The 18,575-nt window shown below is 40.2% G+C and overlaps 1 protein-coding gene across 3 annotated transcripts in view; it reads right to left on the bottom strand.

The window, feature by feature from the left end:
- The window catches only part of LOC124613811 (E3 ubiquitin-protein ligase Bre1), a 286,869-nt gene that overhangs the window by 98,839 nt on the left and 169,455 nt on the right, over positions 1-18,575 (bottom strand). For all 3 annotated transcript variants that reach the window (XM_047142534.1, XM_047142541.1, XM_047142548.1), the window contains exon 11: positions 11,855-12,057. In XM_047142534.1, coding sequence (XP_046998490.1) covers positions 11,855-12,057 — 203 coding nt within the window. The remainder of the gene's footprint in view (positions 1-11,854; positions 12,058-18,575) is intronic.

Below are 18,575 nucleotides of genomic sequence, written 5' to 3'. Positions count from 1 at the left end.
AGTGGGCAAGTAAGTGGTCCCGACAGTCGGGATACCAGTTACTTTGGAGTAAGGTTGGGCATCTCGGACATATTCTGAGTCGTGGTCACCTCTGTGCTCATACGGCAAAGACTACGAAATCCACCGGTTAGTCCCTCAGCCGTTAGGGGTAAAACCCAATGGGACTCGGGGCAAGTAAGGCTAGCAACCTGCTTCCCTGATACTTTAAATATGATGCTGGCAATAATCAGAGCAAAATGCCTCGGACCTCTGGAGGTGACGGAGTCACACCTCTAACTGACAAACCAGGGACTCCTAAGACAAGACTTGGCAAACAAATGGTAATGAGATGGGGAGCTGTTAAGAAGGTAGAGCTGGCAGAGGCTGCAAGTAAGATGGGGCTGGACGTTTTAGCTGCTAGTGACATTCGGGTAAGGGGTGAGAAAGAAGAGGAAGTGGGAGAATACAAGGTCTACTTGTCAAGAGTCAAAGCAGGAATAGCACAATGGGGTGTAGGGCTTTACATCAGGAAAGAAATGGAACCCAGCGTGGTGCAATAAGGTATGTAAACGAACGACTGATGTGGATAGATTTGACAGTGTCTAGCAAGAAAATTAGGATTGTGTCAGTATATTCGCATTTTGAAGGGACAGATCAAGATAAGATGGATAGTTTTTATGATGCACTCAGTGATGTAGTTGTTAGAGTAAAGGACAAGGACAGTGTTCTGCTCATGGGTGATTTTAATGCCAGGACTGGAAATTGAACAGAAGGGTATGAAAAGGTTATGGGTAAATTTGGAGAGGACATGGAGGCCAACAGAAACGGGAAACAACTCTTGGATTTCTGTGCCAGTATAGGATAAATAATCATAAACTCCGTTTTTAAACATAAGAACACTCACCGGTCATTCACCGGTATACTTCAGAAGACAGGGGAACCAGATCTGTCATTGACTACGTAATAACAGATCAGGAATTCAGGAAGGTTGTGAGGGACACAGGTGTACTCAGAAGATTCTTTGATGACACTGATCACTATTTAATCTGCAGTGAAATTGGTATTGTGAGGCCGAAAGTGCAGGAGGTCAGGTCCATATATAGGAGGATAAGAGTGGAGAAACTTCAGGATAAGGAAGTCAGGCACAAGTACATAACAGTGATCTCAGAAAGGTACCAGTTAGTTGAATGTAGTCAATTACAGTCATTGGAAAAGGAATGGACAAGGTACAGGGACACAGTACTAGAAGTGGCCAAAGAATGTCTTTGAAAAGAAGTGTGTAAAGGTAGGAGAAGCAAACAGCTTGGTGGAATGACACAGTCAAGACAGCCTGTAAAAGGAAAAACAAGGCGTATCAAAAATGGCTACATACTAGAACTCAGGTAGACAGAGAAAGTTATGTTGAAGAAAGAAACAAAGCCAAACATATAATTGCAGCATCCAAGAAGACTTTGGAAACAGGTTGGAGACTTTGGGTCAAGCTGCTGGAAAACCATTCTGGAGTGTAATTAGCAGTCTTCGAAAGGGAGGTAAGAAGGAAATGACAAGTATTTTGGACAGGTCAGGAAAACCGCTGGTGAATCCTGTGGATGCCTTGGGCAGATGGAGGGAATATTTTGAAGAGTTGCTCAATGTAGGTGAAAATGCGATCAGTAATGCTTCAGATTTCGAGGTAGAATGGGATAGGAATGATGATGGAAATAGGATCACATTTGAGGAAGTGGAGAAAATGGTCAATAGATTGCAGTGCAATAAAGCACCTGGGGTGGATGAAATTAAGTCAGAACTCATCAAATACAGTGGAATGTCAGGCCTTAAATGGCTACACAGGATTAATGAAATGGCCTGGGAGTCGGGACAGGTTCCATCAGACTGGACAAAAGCAGTAATCACACCAATCTTTAAACATGGAAACAGAAAAGATTGTAACAACTACAGAGGTATATCTTTAATCAACGTTGTGGGTATGGATGAAAATCAGTGTGGGTTTAGGCCTCTTAGAGGTTGTAAGGACCAGATCTTTACCTTACGGCAAATAATGGAGAAGTGTTATGAGTGGAACAGGGAATTGTAGCTATGCTTAATAGATCTAGAAAAGGCATATGACCGGGTTCCTAGGAGGAAGTTATTGTCTGTTCTACGAGATTATGGAATAGGAGGCAAACTTTTGCAAGCAATTAACGGTCTTTACATGGATAGTCAGCCAGCAGTTAGAGTTGACGGTAAATTGAGTTCATGGTTCAGAGTAGTTTCAGGGGTAAGACAAGGCTGCAACCTATCTCCACTGTTGTTCATATTATTTATGGATCATATGTTGAAAACAATAGACTGGCTGGGTGAGATTAAGATATGTGAACACAAAATAAGCAGTCTTGCATATGCGGATGACTTAGTTGTGATGGCAGATTCGATTGAAAGTTTGCAAAGTAATATTTCAGAGCTAGATCAGAAACTTAAGGACTATGGTATGAAGATTAGCATCTCCAAAATGAAAGTAATGGCAGTGGGAAAGAAATATAAACGGATTGAGTGCCAAATAGGAGGAACAAAGTTAGAACAGGTGGATGGTTTCAAGTACTCAGGATGCATATTCTCACAGGATGGCAACATAGTGAAAGAACTGGAAGCGAGGTTCTTATCGTGCAGCTACGATCTATTCTCTTCTGCAAGAAGGAAGTCAGTACCAAGACTAAGTTATCTGTGCACCGTTCAATCTTTCGACCGACTTTGTTGTACGGGAGCAAAAGCTGGGTGGATTCAGGTTACCTTATCTACAAGGTTGAGGTTACGGATATGAAAGTAGCTAGGATGATTGCAGGTACTAGTAGATGGGAACAATGGCAGGAGGGTGTCCACAATGAGGAAATCAAAGAAAAACTGGGAATGAACTCTATAGATGTAGCAGTCAGGGCGAACAGTCTTAGATGGTGGGGTCATGTTACATGCATGGGAGAAGCAAAGTTACCCAAGAGACTCATGGGTTCAGCAGTAGAGGGTAGGAGGAGTCGGGGCAGACCAAGGAGAAGGTACCTGGATTCGGTTAAGAATGATTATGAAGTAATAGGTTTATCATCAGAAGAGGCACCAATGTTAGCACTGAATAGGGGATCATGGAGAAATTTTATAAGGGGGCTATGCTCCAGACTGAATGCTGAAAGGCATAATCAGTCTTATATGATGATGATGATGATGGCTCCAGTGGTCCATGGTACAAAAATCATTTATAAAAACTGAGTAACGTGGAGTCCGGGATGTGGTTCATGAATGACTAAACAGTAGTTATTTACTGTTGCTAATATATTTTGCTCTTTTTCTTGAATTCAAACATAACCCTTGTCATACTTCTCACCACACAGTAATTCTTTCACTCACAGTTCTTCAAACTATGTTCTTATCTTTAACACCTGTCACAACATCACAGAACAGATTCGAAACCAGACTTTAACTAAATAGAGCCATAACCATAACAACCTAAGATAAACTGTTTACCTTTGGGCAGTAACACTCCCTGTGGACACTTTGTACCCCCGATTCGACAATTATGCCCGTTCACTTTCCCATTAGTGTGAGAAGTGGCTTCGTCGCTAAAAATTAAGCGATCAACAATGCCGTCCCCGTCCTCATTCAATTGTTGCAACTGCGAACAAAACTCAAGACGCCTGTGTTTGTCGTCCTCATTGAGCTTCTGGACTAGCTCCAATTTGAATGGTTTCATAGACAGCTTCTGTCGCAGGGCTTTCCACGCTGTCACTGGAGCCACTTAGAGTTCAGTGGATGCACACACACTGATTTCTTTGGCCTCCTTATGAATGTCTCTCGTACACGCACCACATTCACTTAACTCACACTGGGACGTCCGCTTCTCTTTGCCGGACACAAGCAACCCGTCGTAACGAATTTGTTGTGCCAGTGGTAAATGGCCTTCCTTGTTGGTGGGTTCTTATCATACTTGGTTCTAAACATCCTTTGAACAGCTGTAGCACACTTGTTTTTGTCAACTCCAACACACAGAAAACTCGTTCTGCACCTGAACTTGCCATGTTTGCGACTAGCGCTGACTATTAGCAAATTATCAAACTACGCTGTGGTGGTAAACATAAAAAAAAAGAGAGATAATAATAACAATAATAATAATAATAATAATAATAATAATAAATGACTTTCAGGGTTTCTCTTCAAAATGACATATGTATGACATCTGCACAATGTTTGATTCTTGTGCAAAAAATAATTGAAAGTGTGTCCAGACTTTATGTACACCCTGTACATACATTTATGGCTGTTGATCTGCTCTGGATGATGACATGCATGCCTGGGTATTAACACAAATCCATTGATGACCACGAACATTTTTCCATAAAGGCACTGACTGCCTTGACTCACAGAGGGATAAATGAACTAATAGCTGTGGCACTTTTCCTAATATTGTTAAACAGTTTACTCACTTTTATCCATCCATCTCCTTATCATCTGACTGTCTGTTATAGTATCATTAGCTGTAGAAACTAGTGACAGAAGAAGCTGAGGTATTTTTGCTGTGCTACTGAAGACAGTTTATCTTTATATAGAAAATATACAGGTTTTCGACACAGCAAGCTCTTCACACTGTACTCATGCAATAGTGGGTGACCTTGAAGACCATAAAATTCAGAATGACAATCTAAAAACCATTTCAAGTGACAGTGATAGAAATATGTACAAACATGTCAACTCTTTGAAAATAACTATAGTGGAGTTCTTCCACAGAGATAACATGTGGGAGTTATCTAATGCATGATGATATAACTGAAATATAATTTTTGTGTTAAAGAACATGCCAGTTATTTCAGGAATTTTACCGTGTATTTAACAGTCTACAAATACCTTAATTCTCACAGACTACATTTGAAATTAAAATAGCTTGAAGATGACTTCATTATGACTGGAATGGAATTTTTGTGTTGAAACCAGCAACATTTTGAAAAATATGAAGAGAGAAATACTCCAGGTAGAGCTAAAGGTGTTCTTTAACGCAGTGGGCTGCTGCTAACAAGGCTGACTACTCTTACATCAACATGTCCATGCAAGTCTGTGTTCACAGCCATACGGTCTTGCTTCAACCCTAGGATGATGATGGTGATGAATTCAGTTAATGCCGGCAAAGAGGATGATGATTATGACAATGATGAAGTCAATCAATGCCGGCAAAGAGCCATGTCACGTACCGTACGTTGCAGTAGTGTAATACATAACATCCATTATTAATTTAGTGGAACAGCAACTTTTCAAGCAAGCAGAAAATGTGAACGTTATCAAATGTTCACTGGCAACAATCCACAAATTGCTGCTGTATGTTGAAAGCAGTTTGGTATCTTTGTTTCGGTATACACTCCGAGTGGTTGCTTTCATAGAAAGTGATGTTTTGATGGACGGGCAGTTTAACCTCTTGGACAGTGGTTTCTTATTAAGCAATTTCAACTGTGTATAGCTGAGTTATTTTTTCTTGAATTGATTAGATTAATAGGATCAACGTAAAATTTTCTTTTTCTTTTCAATAATGTGCACTATGTGATCAAAAGTACATTTTTCATATTAGGTGCAGTGTGCTGCCACCTACTGCCAGGTACTCCATACCAGCGACCTCAGTACCGTATTTACTTGAATCTAAGCCGCACTTTTTTTCCGGTTTTTGTAATCCAAAAAACCGCCTGCGCCTTAGAATCGAGTGCAAAGTAAGCGGAAGTTCTGAAAAATGTTGGTAGGTGCCGCCAAAACTAACTTCTGCCATCGAATATATGTAGCGTGATACAAGCATGCTCTGCAGGCACAAAGATAAATACTGGCACCAAAACCTCTGAGTCAGTAAATAAATTTTTAAAAAAAGGTGGAAGACGAGCTTTTTTTTCTCTGCCCCGACCACTGCATTTTCATACATTATCCAACGAAGTAAATACAAATTCCGTATTGTTTATCTTCGAATGTAGCAGCATTTCAATGTACTATGAAAATCCGACTGGCAAGACTGTTTGGGATGTTTGTCAATATGGCCAACTCTACGTTCTGAATTTTTTCCTATCTGTGAGAAGAGATGGTTGCTAATAGGAACTTTTATGAATTGTGACTCACATGCAGTATTCTCTTCACCATAAGAATAATATGAAAATAAACATTTTGCCATGTATTCTTTCGTGTTTGCTGCTATCTCACTTAAATCTTGTCTGCCTAATAAACTACGAAACTAGTGTGAGACAACAGCAAACGCGCAAGAATATACATATCATGTCATGTTGGTCCGCCACGGTAGCTGAGTGGTCAGCGTGACAGACTGTCAATCCTAAGGGCCCGGGTTCGATTCCCGGCTGGGTCGGAAATTTTCTCCGCTCAGGGGCTGGGTGTTGTGTTGTCCTAATCATCATCATTTCATCCCCATCGACACGCAGGTCGCCGAAGTGGCGTCAAATCGAAAGACCTGCACCAGGCGAACGGTCTACCCCACGGGAGGCCCTAGCCACACGACATTTCCATTTTCCATGTCATGTTTATATTCGTATTATTCTTATGCCTAATAGTGATACAGTCAGAAATGAAGCATGGCAATTGACTAGATTTTTAAATCTAAGATGACTCTAATTTCTGTGCAGAATGTAATGTACAAAAGAGGCGTCTGCAAAGATTTTCAAACAGCGAAAAATTTTAGCTAAACTCTCGTTCAGAACATCTTCTATCATACGCAGTCTACTATTTGGTTCTTGTTGATCATTATCAAAGAATGCAGCAGTGTAAGTAACAACAAATAGCAGTCTCTTGCCATTGTTTCATGAATGAGACAATACCCCTCTTTTTTTTATCGTAAACGGCGGTAGCGCGCACAAAAGCAAGCCATGCCGCGATCGGCGACAGGTCGTAAACACACATTATTAGAATGCAACAAACAATGCATGACACAGTACAATAACGCATTTTCAGCTTAGAGTGACAAACACCTATAACAAAGAGAACAACACTTATCAGATCAAAGAAAAATACGCAATCGATTCAAACCAGACAAAGCATGTGAAAAAGGAAGGGTACTCGTATAAATACGAACGGAGCGCCTTACGCATAGCAATGGCTACCTGGTAAAACTGAACTGCTAAGCTTACGACTCGAACCAAACTACTGTAGCTGTACCGTCATTCATTCGACCTAAATTGTGTCTCATATTACAATGGACCAACTTTGTTTCCATTTGGAGGTGTGGGCTAAAACTTTTCTCTCCCTTGAATTTCAAGTCTCAAATTTCAGGTGCGGCTTAGATTCGGGAAATTTTTTTTTCCTTGATTTCGAGTCTCATTTTTCAGGTGTGGCTTAGATTCAAGTAAATACGGTAGTCGACGGACATTGTGAGAGATCAGAATGGGGTGCTCCACAGAACTCATGGACTTTGATCGTGGTCAGGTGATTGAATGTCACTTGTGTCATACATCTGTACGCGAGATTTTCAAACTGCTAAACATCCCTAGGTCCACTGTTTCCGATGTGAGAGTGTAGTGGAAATGTGAAGGGACACATACAGCACAAAAGTGTACAGGCTGACTTCGTCTGTTGACTGACAGAGACCGCCGACAGTTGAAGAGGGTCGCAATATGTAATCGGCAGAAATCTATCCAGACCATCACACAGGAATTCCAAACTGCATCAGGATCCACTGCAAATACTACGACAGTTAGGCGGCTGCTCATAAGCCACACATCATGCCGGTAAATGCCACACGAAGCCTCACTTTGTGTAAGGAGTGTAAACATGAGACAATTGAACAGTGGAAAAAACGTTGTTTGGAGTGATGAATCACAGTACACAATATGGCGATCCGATGGCAGGGTGCGGGTATGGCAAATGCCCGGTAAACATCTGCCAGCATGTGTAGTGCCAACAGTAAAATTTGGAGGTGGTGATGGTGGTGGTGGTGTTATAGCAGGGCTTAACAACTGGCCGGTTTTGAATGTGAGTACTCACGTCTGCTCAGGCAGGTGCACGCGAGCAGGTGCAACGTCGCGGAGTAGGGAGGGAGGGGAAATGCGCGCGCACGTTTGAATAGGGCCGCAGCGTGCCTATTGAATTCACGCCGACTGTGTAACTTTTAAAGTACTACGATCAGCTCTAACAGTCACTTCGCTGGTTAAGAATCATGTCAAGTCGCCGTTGTGTAACCACAACCATGCTTTCGCAGTTCAACCCCCATTAGGAGGAATTGTATCTGTTTACAGAAAAAGATGGTGTTGCAAAACGTTTAGTATGTCACAAAACGCTGAATTCTTCTAGGAAATTTAATTTGCAGCGACATTATATGTCGTACCATGCGAAAGACTACGGAAGTGGAAAATGTGATGGGCCAGATCGTGTACAGGAAGTTATTAAACTTAAAAGGAAGCTATCCAAAGAAGATCTGGACGACGAAGAAAAATCAACTGAGGCAGCTCTCAGAGTGAGTTACAACTCTCAGAGTGAGTTACAAAACTGCTTTGCTTTTAGCAAAATCCCTGCACCCCTTCACTGATGGGGATTTAATAAAAGAGTGTTTGGTAGTTGCAGCGGAACATTTGTGTCCATATCAAGTTGAACAGTTTCGGATGTGTGCCATTATCTAACATGACCATTTTGCGTTGCATACAGGACATGGCAGACGACGTCCAGAACCAGCTTGCAAATATCTGTAAAGATTTTATGGCGTATTCTCTAGCTCTGGACGAAAGTGTTGATATCACTGGAACAGCGCAGCTTGCCATATTTATTAGAAGTGTTAATAGAGATCTTCAGGTGAGGGAGGAGCTCCTCGATGTAGTAGCCATAAAGGACACTACAACCGGAGGTGATATTTTAAGTAGTGTTGAAGAAAGTGTTGACAATATAGGATTGTCGTGGAATTCTTTAGTTTCAGTGTCTACGGACGAAGCACCAGCGATGACAGGGAAAGAAATCAGGTTTCTTTGCGCTGTTGAAGAAGAAAATGCAAAAACTGGCCGTGCCGAAATAAATAAGGGGCGTTCACTGTGTGATCCACCAGGAAAACTTATGTGCAAAGAGTATCACTCTAAAAAATGTGATGAGTGTTGTTGTTCGTACAACCAATTATATAAGGAAGCATGGGCTACATGAATATGGAGAGGAGAACAGATCAAAATCACTGTCTAGTGCTGTCGGATCTTGAAAGCGTTGATCAAATTCTTCCTGAATAATGTTCAGTCTTTGTGAACATCTTGCATGGATGATAATTTAGGAAAATGAGCTAGATTTCCTGTTTCCAGCGGACTCAACCAAAGTGTCAATTTCATTTTAAAAGCTTGTATTCGATCTATAAAATGAGTAATTAGCAGATCTTTACCTTGTAGTGAAAAGTTCAAAGCATTCAGATGCTTAGTTAAATCTGCTAAGAATGCGAGATCACATTTCCATGAAGGCTATTTCAATTCAGGAACACACGTTATTTATTTCCCTGAACGTATTTATCTCATCTAATTACTCCGAACATTAGACGCAATTGTAAAGGGCAAAAAGTACAAGATAACCGAGAATCCCACACTTCAGTGACACCTTTTATTGTGTAACAGATCACAAATTAATACGAATGTAGAGGCATACACTAAGCTAATAAAATTATGTGGCACATGTACATCCTCCTTTATTTGTTTCATTTGTGGTAGTAATAATTCGTGAGTGATATCCCTGCGGGTGGCCGCAGATTTACATTGACTGGCAGCAGCTGTTGTGTGCCCCACGTGACTCTCCCCACTCTCCGCTCTGGTCCGGTAGTGGGGGTATCGTGCTCGCGCTGCTCCTTGCTGCTCACAGCTTGCTCCGCGAGCACGTATGTTGTGAAGCCCTGTGTTATGGTGTAGTTGTGTTTTTCATGGAGGGGACTTGTACCCCTTGTTGTTTTGTGTGGCACTATCATAGCACAGGCCTACACTGATGTTTTCGGCACCTTCTAGCTTCCAAATGTTGAAGAGCAATTCAGGGATGGCGATTGCATCTTTCAACACGATCGAGCACCTGTTCATAATACACAGCCTGTGGCAAAGTGGATACTTGATAATAACATCCCTGTAATGGATTGGCCTGCACAGAGTCCTGACCTAAATCCTGAAAAACACCTTTGGGATGTTTTGGAACGCCGACTTCATGTAGGCCTCACCAACCAACATCGACATCTCTCCTCGGTGCAGCGCTCTGTGAAGAATGGGCTGCCATTCCCCAAGAAACCTTCCAGCACCTGATTGAACATATGCCTGCGAGAGTGGAAGCTCTCATCAAGGCTAAGGGTGGGCCAACACCATATTGAATTCTAGCATTACCGATGGAGGGTGCCACGAACTTTTAAGTCATTTTCAGCCAGGTGTCCAGATACTTTTGATCACATAGTGAATATCAATCCAATCTGTAATGTTTAACACATTGGAGGCCACAACTTTACGCTCAATAATAGGTCTGGCCACAATTTTCTTGATGCACAAGGCACCTATCACTTGAATATTGCCTCCTGGTGTCAATTCCTAAAATTGTATATAAAAAAGTAGCAAACACAACATCTGGTGTTGCGAATGGCTGAGCCAATCTGATCACATTGGCATAATTTCATGCATGTACTCATTAGGTTTCAGTTTGCTGCAATTCTGCTAGAAATATGTCATGTTTATTGAGTTAGCAAGAAATTTTGGAAGCTCAAGAGGAAAAAATTGCTCAATAACTCATCTCACTTTTTTTATTTTTAAAAAATAAGGATAGTTATACTTTCTGTCATCATTAATTTAAAATTTGTAATCTATCAAAGAACTAAAGAAATATGAAAAATAAATCCTGAAGTTTGGTATTTGTTTTGTGTGTACTACTCTTGAAGATGCATGTGCCAGTTATGCTTTAAATAACAGCATAAATGACCTGTTTTCTAAGCCCAATATTTTTCTAAGTGGCCAATCTCCAAAGTGTTAATAACATAATACATAACTGTTGCTGACATATATTTATTTTCAAACATCATATGGAAAAAACAAAGAACATATGGGGGAATAATAATATCTGCTTGCCTGTCTATCCCCCCCTCACATGGATGGTACTGTAACACCTTTCTTTATCTTCTCCTGTTGTTCTTTCCATTTTGCCCTATACATTGGTTTTTAACACACAGTTAACATTATGAAGTTTGTTGCACTACACACAGAAGAAATCTTGTAGTTGCCAAAATGCACAACAAGAAGGAATGATGAATACAGGAATACTTACAATTGCGATGGATACAATAACAGTAACACAATGTTAATTGTCTACCACAGATGTTAAAAGAAAAGCTTTCTGAACAACATGCACAGTTACTTTACACATGCACAGAGTAGTATAATGGAGAGGATAAATTATTAATAAATACAGTGTACATAATATTTTCTCTTAATGACCTCCTCTTAGGTTCTAAAAGAAATTGTGATTTCCAGAGTACACAAAATGACATTTTTCACAATATTATACGAATGCTATATAATAAAAATGTGCCAAATGCAGCAATTGTACATAGCAAGGTAATATACGTTTGCTAGAATACTACTGTAAAAATAAAAATACAGTTTGTGATTATACAACAAAAATACAGTCCGTGATGATCTGAAGAGAACAAAAAAATTAAATGGTCTTATTCCTGATGTGTTTGAGTATGTGGATGGGGGAGGGGATGGGTTGTTAAAAACAAATTTCATGCAAGAAGAGGAGTTACAGCACAAGCACAGAACTGCCAGTCCGTATTTTTTTTACAAATGGCACAAGGCTGAAAATTGCCCAAAGCCGAAGGAAATCTCTAGCATTAATAAAGTTGTAAAATCCTACATCAAAGTCAATGTCAATGATGTATTAGAGTTAGTCCTTCAAAACTCACTTTAACTGAGCCCTCAGATCTCGTACAAGTTCTGATTCTGCTGTTTTAGCATCTTTTCCCCGATGCTGTTCACGGTGATCTTTTTCGGTTTTGATTTCTTTTTTGACCTCCCCCTTCTCTCGTTTTATGTCCTTCTCTTTCTTAATGGTTGGTGATGTAAGCTGTCTTTCCTTATCACCACACTCTCGTTCCGCCTCTTCTCCCTGTGTTACAGTAACAGTCAAAAATTTTTATTTAATATCAAAACATTTTACACTACTGGCCATTAAAATTGCTACACCACGAAGATGACATGCTACAGATGCGAAATTTAACCAACAGGAAGAAGATGCTGTGATATGCAAATGATTAGCTTTTCAGAGCATTCACATACGGTTGGCACTGGTGGCGACACCTACAACGTGCTGACATGAGGAAAGTTTCCAATCGATTTCTCTTACACAAACAGCAGTTGACCGGAGTTGCTTGGTGAAACGTTGTTCTGATGCCTCGAGAAAGGAGGGGAAATGTGTACCATCACATTTCCGACTTTGATAAAGGTCGAATTGTAGCCTATCGCGAATGCAGTTGATCTTATCGCGACATTGCTGCTCACATTGGTAGAGATCCAATGACTGTTAGCAGAATGTGGAATTGGTGGGTTCAGGAGGGTAATATGGAACACCATGTTGGATCCCAACTGCCTCATATCACTAGCAGTCGAGATAGGCATCTTATCCGCATGGCTGTAATAGATCGTGCAGCCACGTGTCGATCCCAGAGTCAACAGATGGGGACGAATGCAAGACAACAACCATCTGCATGAACAGTTCGAAGACGTTTGCACCAGCATGGACTATCAGCTCAGAGACCATGGTTGCTGTTACCCTTGATGCCGCATCACAGACAAGAGCGCCTGTGATGGTGTACTCAACGACGAACCTGGGTGCACGAAAGACAAAATGTCATTTTTTCGGATGAATCCAGGTTCTGTTTATAGCATCCTGATGGTCGCATCCGTGTTTGGCGATATCGCGGTGAATGCACATTGGAAGCGTGTATTCGTCACCGCCGTACTGGCATATCACCTAGTGTGATGGTATGGGGTGCCATTGATTACACGTCTCGGTCACCTTTTGTTCGCATTGACGGCACTTTGAACATTGGACGCTATATTTCCGGTGTGTTACGAGCCGTGGCTCTACCCTTCATTTGATCCCTGCGAAACCCTACATTTCAGAAGGATAATGCAAGACCGCGTGTTGCAGGTCCTGTATAAGCCTTTCTGGATACAGAAAATGATCGACTGCTGCGCTGGCCAGCACATTCTCCAGATTTCTCACCAACTGAAAACGTCTGGTCAATGGTGGCCGAGAAACTGGCTCGTCACAATACGCCAGTCACTACTCTTAATGAACTGTGGTATCGTGTTGAAGCTGCATGGGCAGCTGTGTGCGTACACGCCATCCAAGCTCGGTTTGACTCAATGTCCACGCGTATCAAGGCCGTTATTACAGCCAGAGGTGGTTGTTCTGGGTACTCATTTCTCACGATCCATGCGCCATAATTGCATGAAAATGTAATCACATGTCAGTTCCAGTATAATATATTTGTCCAATGAATACCCGTTTGTCATCTGCATTTCTTCTTGGTGTAGAAATTTCAATGGCCAGTAGTTTACTTTATAAAGTAAAGTGTAGTTAACTTATTTAATAACCAACTGAGAACACAGCACACACTTTCCATAAAATATCTATCACTATTTCAGACTTGTTCCTATATAGTGTTAACAATTTTCCAAATGTAGTATCTTACAAGTATTTTGTAATTTTGTCCTGAAATTTGTAACAAAGAATGAGGACCGAGTTCAATGATAGCTTTGTCAAAACGTGGCATAAGCAAAGCACTGGTAATGTTTCCAAATGGTATTTTGACACTGCTGGTGTGTGTATTATTCCTTCCCCCAAATGATAAAAATGGCAAAAAGCAGTAGGCACTAATACACTTCTTAGCAATGCGGAATGAGTTTTAAATTGCATCTTTATTTCATTGGGACACAGCCTGTAACCCCCCCCCCCCCCCCCCCCACACATACACACAAAAAGATGATAATCAACAATACCTATTTATTTATTACAGTCTTCCATTAGATAGAAAAATGAGTAAAATCAAAGTAGTTTTAATTATGTGTTTTTCCAATTATATGTCTAGCATACAAACTACAAAGCCCAACAACATTTTAGCTCACTGTCCAGGAACAAGAATAAACAGATTACTGCATGTGTTCACTTCAGGAAACAACGTTGAGTTGCCAATGAGAGAAACACACTAATTTCAAATACTGTCACTGGTACTTAAGAGACAGACTATTCAATAATAACTGGAAACATAAGTCACGCAGAAAACTGGAAATTTTTACAGTTCAAAAGGCACAATGGTATCCAAGAGATAAAAGCTATTCTGTTCTTGCTGCTGCTGTTGTCCTTAGCCCTATGATTGGTTCTATGCAGGTCTCCATGTTACCTACTAAGTGTCAGTGTATCTGCCTCTGCATGAAAATATCGTGTATGAAATTTGTTGTAAAAAGTCACATCCAGTGTGAAGGAAGAGGGCGGGGAGAGACTTTATGACCATCTCAAATAGACTTAAATCTTTTGTTATGTTTAACTTAAGAAAAAGTAAAATAATTATAAAGTCTAGTAGAAAAATTCGTTGAGAACAATGAATATTTTTTCAAAAGTAACTTCCAAAACAAACAAGAGCATATGCATCAATTTGAGCAGGCCTGCATGATACTGATTCCCGCAGAACGCCGGACACAGCCCATGTTGTCACATGTGAAAAACACCGTATTTATGCAATATGGCATGTTTGCTGTTACTGCTTGCAAGCAACTGGTGGCAGAAAGAAAGGAGATGCGATACATTTTGTAAAGAAGTCTTGGGCACACAAGGAGTACAGCCTCTCCTGTGTTAGTAAACTTTAGTGTTAGTTAACTTTAGCTACCCCTCCTCTTCCTGAATCCATATGCTATGTGAACCAAACCCTTAGGATTGTCAGGATTCTCTCTCTCTCTCTCTCTCTCTCTCTCTCTCTCTCTCTCTCTCTCCCCCCCCCCCCCCCCCCCCCCCACACACACACACCCTTCTCACCCTCCTACTCCCCCACCCCTATTTTTTCTTGCTCATTAGACTGGGTAAACATATGGCAGCTGAGGGTTCACACTATGGGCTGATTGGGTTCCTCCAACAGATTTCATACTGCACTATATCTTTTGCTAATACAAGTGTAGTGATCTATAGCTTTTAAATCATCTTATCATGTTTCTATTTATTTCTTTTTGACATTTTCTTTTAGTGCTGATGGTAGTAATGAACGCCTCAGCATACTGCTTCTTGGATTTTACACTGCTCTTTGTTACACGGTTTGCATTTTTTGGCAGTCCCAGTATTGCTTGTTATTGGTGTGGTAGTAATGATTTCCTCACAATTGCAACTGCTCACATTTATACTTATGATGCACATCTGTTTCTGAGTTGATATATCAACTTTGGGGGACAAGCTTCATAACTACAGAGGTCAATGACATGGTGAACTTTGTGCCACTGTAGGGGCTTACCATCTTCTTCACACCAGTCTAAAGCACTTACTTCGTGACTATCTTTTCAGTGTTATTTTCCTCCTGGAAACTAAGCAATTTGTCTCCATACTGCATAATTGCTGAACCATCTGAAGCAAGATTTTGAGAGCTAGCATGTGACTTCTGCTTTGTGGGCTACTTTCCCACACTGCTTGCCCGCTATATATATGAGTACCATATGGCTATACTGTTGGCTCTTAAAACAACACAATGATTTTGGTATGTTTATCTGCACTTTCAGACAGAGGAACTCTGCCTAACATACTCCAAGAGGCTTCATCTTTGCAACCATTAGGAGCAATATGCTTCTCCATTACAACTGAATATCCCCCAAAATTTTTACATTTAAGTATCTGCCAAGCCTGTTTGACTGCTGTCTCTGTAAGTAGTGGCCCATTCTGAAAATGTTTCACTGAATTTAGTTTAATATTGATGCAATCTTTAGCTTTTTGGATGAAAAATGTGACATCTTATTGAATGCCCCATCTTATCGTTAATTGATACTTTTAATATTACGCCACTGCTTACAATGGAAGACTATAGTCTGATTAAAATTACTTGTTGGTTTATATTTCATGCATTAGAGCTGGTTTCCTCCAATCCAAAGCACCCAATGACATAACCGAACTGTTCTGCACTGTCAAACTGACACAACAATTGGTCAGGTTATTTCCAATTTCTGATCCGGCTTTCTTTTTTGATATATTTGGAATTTTGGATCCATGTCTTGGGCCTGCCCCATTATTTTGCATTTCATCAGCTAACCAAAAACTACTACATCCTTTAGCACAAGATATGATTTGACACCACATACACAGTTATTACCATCATAGATATCGGCCTACATTAGTTATGCTTTGTATATGAAGCTGAACTTTTTGAAGGCAGCAAATCACTACTGCGACTGGTTCTGGAAAGCTGTAAATGTAACTGTGTAATGCAGTATGGTGCTGTAGGTTAGCAATTAAAATATATTCCTGACATGTAGAAGGTGCTGGATTCAAATCTCGTCACAAGCTTTGGAATTTTTTATTTCTAAATCTAATCGAAGGACAAGATTATTATTTTCATTCAATTAATTGGTTTAAATGTAATCGTTTGTTTATAATATTTTGGCACACCACTTTCATCACTGTTTGACTTTTTTATTTGACTCTTATTTTTTCTTCCTATCATTCTTTTATTGTTTGAGTCTACCATGTGTCACCTGTAGTACTACAACATGAGGTTCTTCGGAGTAACATGTTCCACTATTATACTCTTAGGCTGAAGAAAGATGTTCGTGAGAGTGGAAAGTGTATTTTAGGTAATTAAGTGTAGAATGTTGTACTGTATGCACCCTTGTTTTACATCTATGCAGATTAACTGTAAATAATGTCAACTTTGGATATCAACAAGGTGCGATAGCAAAAAAAATGCTTTATTGGCTGTGGCGGACTGCTTGTCCTTTGGGACATCAGAGCTTCGCCATGTCTTGGAGAGCATAGAGCAAAAAATGAGGCACAAAAATGTCAAAAAAGAAAAATTATGAATAGTCATTAAAACTCTCTCAATCATTAGCTAATGTCAATGGGAAACATATGTTTGTTGAAATTGCCTGAAGTATGTACAACCGAAATTGTCATTGAAGTTATGTGTAGAGAAAAAGTGAAAGTAAAATACAGAAAAGTTAACATACACAGTTTGCATCATTTTGTACGTAGCTCATGTAAATCTGATACCCAAACCTCCAAATGTCAGACACTTAGATTGGTACCAAACACTGTATGTCAATAGAGTATCAATCAAAACACCAATTTAGTTTGTGCTATGTGCTGTCACCCACTAGAACACGCATAAATGACAATTAAAAGTAACACAAGAACTACGGAACACAGGAAATGCATATCTGTGACTGACTGTTTTGTAGATCTTGCATGGATGAGTTGGTGAAGTGTGAGGTTGTCATACCATAGGTCCTGCGTTCAAACCCACTGATGATTTTTTTTAACTGTTTACATGTGAAACTATTACATGGGAGAACATTTTCCTGACATGTAACAGGAGCTTTCAGAGTTTGTAGCAATGTTCTTTTGGCAGTCTGCTTTCACTTCATTAGTTGAATGCAGGAAGGCTATAGAGTGCATTTGCAGAGGTAGGTGTGGAGTTCTGCAGACATATGTAACAGAACAGACACCACTCGAGATGAAGTAGCTAGTGCATTTGTAGTTTCATGGAATAAACATACACGTTTAAAACAGTATAATAAAGAAACAATTGCATCACACATGCAGAAGTTTTAATGGTAACAACAACAACAACAACAACAACAACAACAACAACAATAATAATAATTCCCGTGGAGGCCCGGGAAAAGAATAGGCCTCCGGTATGTTCTGCCAGTCGTAAAAGGCGACGAAAAGAACAAACCACTAATAGGGCTAACCCCCCTTTTAGTGTGATTAGTTGGTTCAGGTCAGAACTAAAGAAGCCTCTGACAAGCGCCGTCATGGTCGGGGACGACGCTTGAATCCTATGCCCGCCCACAATGGTAACGACACTGCTAGCCAACTGGAAAATGATTTAAATCCAAATACAGGTGTTTTGCAGGATATGCTTCCTGCAGCCACCCTAGAATGAAAACAAAGACAGAGGATGAGATGGTCAGATGAAGTTAATCGACACCTCATGTTCTGTTATTACCAAGCAACAAATCTAGGAACCAACACAACTGGATACAGATCACAAGTATACACAACATTTATTACCAGATACCCAGAATTAAAATTTTTAACAACACAACGACTAGCTGATCAGATCCGGGTAGTAATCAAAAATAACAGGATACCCCAGTCACAATTAGAAAACATCAAACAACAAGTACAACAAATACTGGAACAAAATAATGTGCAATCAGAAGAAGAAGAAAATACAGTAATGGACTCAAACAAAGAACAACACACATCAATTAAACAATCAGAGGAAAACGAAATCTTAAGACAGCCACCAGAACAAGCACAAATAGAACACGAAGTGACACACATGTTAGATACAGAAGAAAAATTTCAGCTGACATACGTAGAATACAAAGACACAAATACAGACATTAGACCATTCTTGCATA

The sequence above is a fragment of the Schistocerca americana genome, chromosome 1, assembly GCF_021461395.2.
Source record: "Schistocerca americana isolate TAMUIC-IGC-003095 chromosome 1, iqSchAmer2.1, whole genome shotgun sequence".
In the NCBI taxonomy this organism is placed as follows: Eukaryota; Metazoa; Arthropoda; class Insecta; order Orthoptera; family Acrididae; genus Schistocerca; species Schistocerca americana.
The sequence above is the reverse complement of the archived record's forward strand: the minus strand, read 5'-3'. Positions and strand labels throughout refer to the sequence as shown.